Source organism: Mauremys reevesii, linkage group 4 (genome assembly GCF_016161935.1).
Source record: "Mauremys reevesii isolate NIE-2019 linkage group 4, ASM1616193v1, whole genome shotgun sequence".
Lineage (NCBI taxonomy): Eukaryota > Metazoa > Chordata > Testudines > Geoemydidae > Mauremys > Mauremys reevesii.
This window is the reverse complement of record NC_052626.1, coordinates 59372103-59375440: the sequence shown is the minus strand read 5'-3', so window position 1 is coordinate 59375440 and position 3338 is coordinate 59372103. Positions and strand designations below refer to the sequence as shown.

General features: G+C 51.4%; 1 protein-coding gene across 1 annotated transcript; it reads right to left on the bottom strand.

Moving 5' to 3' along the window:
* Positions 1–311: 311 nt before the first annotated feature.
* Positions 312–2643, bottom strand: CHST14 (carbohydrate sulfotransferase 14). The gene has a single exon (XM_039533315.1). It carries the CDS (start codon positions 2297–2299, stop codon positions 1190–1192), a length of 1110 nt encoding a protein of 369 aa, XP_039389249.1. The 5' UTR covers positions 2300–2643; the 3' UTR covers positions 312–1189.
* Positions 2644–3338: the final 695 nt, after the last annotated feature.

The window sequence follows — 3338 nt, the reverse complement described above, 5'->3', positions numbered from 1 at the left end:
CTATGAAAATGTCATGCACATATAAAAAGCAGAACTGAGCATTTACTTACAGTAGCATCAAATGCAGCTGCATAAAGCATTTTTTCTTGTTTTTTCTCCATAGGCTGTACATAACCACTATAAGTTAGTTTCTAAATTTTGTTACAAGGGCTGAGAAACGCTTGATTTTAATAACTTTTTAAAAAAAGAGGCTCAAAAGAAGAATTTGTTAGTAATAAGTACATTGCTACACCAAATGTTAGTTTCGCTATGTAAGTAATTGGTATTCTCAGATCTTTAATCACACAAAATAAAATGAACAGTGAATTGTCTTTGAGTTAACATCTTGTATCAAGAGGAACACATTAACTTTTTCAATGAATACAACAGTGGTTCAATACTGAAATAAAATACTCCACAACCCAGGCACTGCTACGTCACAGAACAAGAACTGACTTGTCAGCTTTAGATGCATTCCCCAAGTGTAAAGATTATGGATACTCAGGCCTAGTTTACGAAATACTTTTATCTCAGAATTTCCCATCACTGCTTCCACCAGTTCAACCTCGGAACAATTTAACTATCTTGCAGTAACTCTTTAAAAAACAGCTAATACAGTTGATGCTGTGGGTAATTCTGCCCCAGAAAATGTAACGTGGACTACAAAAACAGAACAATGCTTTGTGCTTAAAATATATCAATTCCCTGATTCTTTTGCATATATTCACTGTCTTGTGCTGTAGAGAGAAGTTTTTTAAAAAAAGATATATAAAAGCTATTGTGCTTAACTCAGCGGCACATAGACATAGTAAAATTGGAACAATACAGAGGTAAAATATATTCTAGTTGTAAAGGCTATATATATATCATATAATATTTGATATTTTAAAAGGTTTAAAAAGTATAAAATTAGGAAACGTGCATAGGACACAGACTGTTTCACAGGCTTTGTCTACACTAGAAAAGTGTAGCTTTTGCCAGTGCAGCTATACCAGCAAACCCTTCTAGTGTAGCCGCAGTTCATGCTGGCATAAAAGTGTTTTTGACAGTAGAATGTATACAGGTTATTGAGTGAAATAATCTACACCAGCAAAAGTATTTTTATGCCGATACAACTGCTTACACTAGAGCTTCTGCCAGTATAAAAATGTTGCACATTATTCTATCAGCATAAGATTCTAGCATAGACCAGCCCACAAACAGAAAAAGTTCACTGTCTGCAAAATTCACTAGTAATGTTTGGAAGAGGATAGGCAAACAATGAGAAATCCAGAATGTATTTTGGTAACAGTTCTTTTATAAGCCCACGTTGAGTGTTACACATATAGTATTGTAGAGTTTCCCGAGTCACAGGCTTATACCATGATTGTCGTTCTGGGAAACGGATAAAAGAAGGTGCTTGAACATGTTCAAGAATGTAATTTGCATCCACAGTCAGTCTTTCATATGATCCGATGAAATCGTACCTCACCGCACAGGGTTGGCATAGGTTGTAGATGGGCATCCAGTGTTCATTCATTCTCTCTGCCTCTTCATCTAATAGGTATTGGAGAAACTCAGAAAAGGTGACATCATCCCCTGTGGACTTTCTGGTGCTTTTTCGGTATCTTTTTACTATTTCCACACCATACTTTAACTGGTACTCTTTGATCTCTCCAAATTTATTCCTGTAAGCTGATAAAAGTCTCTCCATCGGGTCTCGAACAAATATAAATTTGTAGTAGTGCTTTAGCCGGTAGCTGATCTCATCTGGCTTCATGTCGCCAAGAAAAACCAAGTCACTCTTGTGGTCCATTTTGAGCTTGACATTCACATTCTCCAGCGCTCCATCCAAAACTTTCAGTATTCGTTTCCAGTTGGAACAGGCGACTTTGGGGACGTAGCAATATAAGAAGCGATATTTATCACTGACCAGGATGTGTTTGAGCACTGTTTTCCTCTGACCTCCTGAAAGCTCCCAGATACTGTGAGGCATGTTCTTTTGCCCACACATGGTGCGGATTGTCCGGTTACGAACATCTTGTAGCACCTGGTAATCCATGTCCTCTGGGGCCACTGCCCTGGTGTCACTGCTGCTCCTCCAAGCGTGGTCTCCATGTGGGGGATGGAGTGGTGGTGGCTTCACCTCTGCCAAAATGCCCCTCTCAATCATGAGCAGCAGGCCACTGGAAGCCACAATCACCCCAAACATGAGCATGGAGGGCACCAGCATGGTGCCACTGCCGCCCCGCATCCTGGCAGGCACTGCGACCCGGCGCACAGAGGGGGCACCCATCTCTGCACCCCGCACTGCCACCGGGGCCAGGGGGTGCGGGAACATGGCCCAGGCACTGGCTCGGTGTCAGGGCCAAACAGCAGGTGGAGCCGGCCCCCACCCAGGGGGGAGACGGGGGGGCCAGGGCTGTCTCCTGCTGGATGGAGGCAGCCCCTTTCCCCTCGGGCCCAGGGTCTCTCTGCCAGGTGCTGCTGCAGGCCCCTCACCCAGGCCGGGCAGCGGGACTCTGCATGGTAGCAGGGGGCTCCCTAGCGGCTGCCCCCCATGCTGGGCTCGCGGCGCGCCAGCCGGGCAGCACAGCGCGCAAGGGGAGGAGGCCGGGCCGCCGGGGAGTGCGGCGGGCTGGGCCCCTCCGGGCCCGCGGAGTTGAGCGGCAGCGAGGACCCGGATGTCCCGGGAGCGAGTGAGGGGGACGCGGGGGGAGGCCGGCAGTGACGGGAGAGCGGTGGGCGGCTCCGCCCAGCGGCTCGGGGCGTGGGGGCGGCGCGCTCAGCTCTGAGGCGCCGGGGGGCGCCGCCAGCCCCGCCGTGTGGAGGGAGGAAGGGGCGGCGGCTGCCGAATTAGGGGCAGCCCCACCTGCTATGCAAAGGGTGCGTGGGCTGGGTGAGCCCGAGGGGCACTGCTCGGGGGGCTGTGTGCCCACAGGGGCACTGCTCCGGGGGTGAGGGGGCTGTGTGCCCACAGGGGCACTGCTCCGGGGGGCTGTGTGCCCACAGGGGCATTGCACCGGGGGGCTGCGTGCACACAGGGACATTGCACCGGGGGGCTGTGTGCGCACAGGGGCATTGCACCGGGGGGCTGCGTACACACAGGGGCATTGCACCGGGGGGCTGTGTGCGCACAGGGGCATTGCACCGGGGGGCTGCGTGCGCACAGGGGCACTGCTCGGGGGGCTGTGTGCGCACAGGGGCACTGCTCGGGGGTGAGGGCTGTGTGCCCACAGGGGCACTGCTCGGGGGCTGTGTGCGCACAGGGCACTGCTCGGGGGGGGGAGCTGTGTGCGCACAGGGGCACTGCACGGGGGGGGGGGCTGTGTGCGCCCGGGGGCATTGCACCGGGGGGACAGGGTGCGCACAGGGGCCCG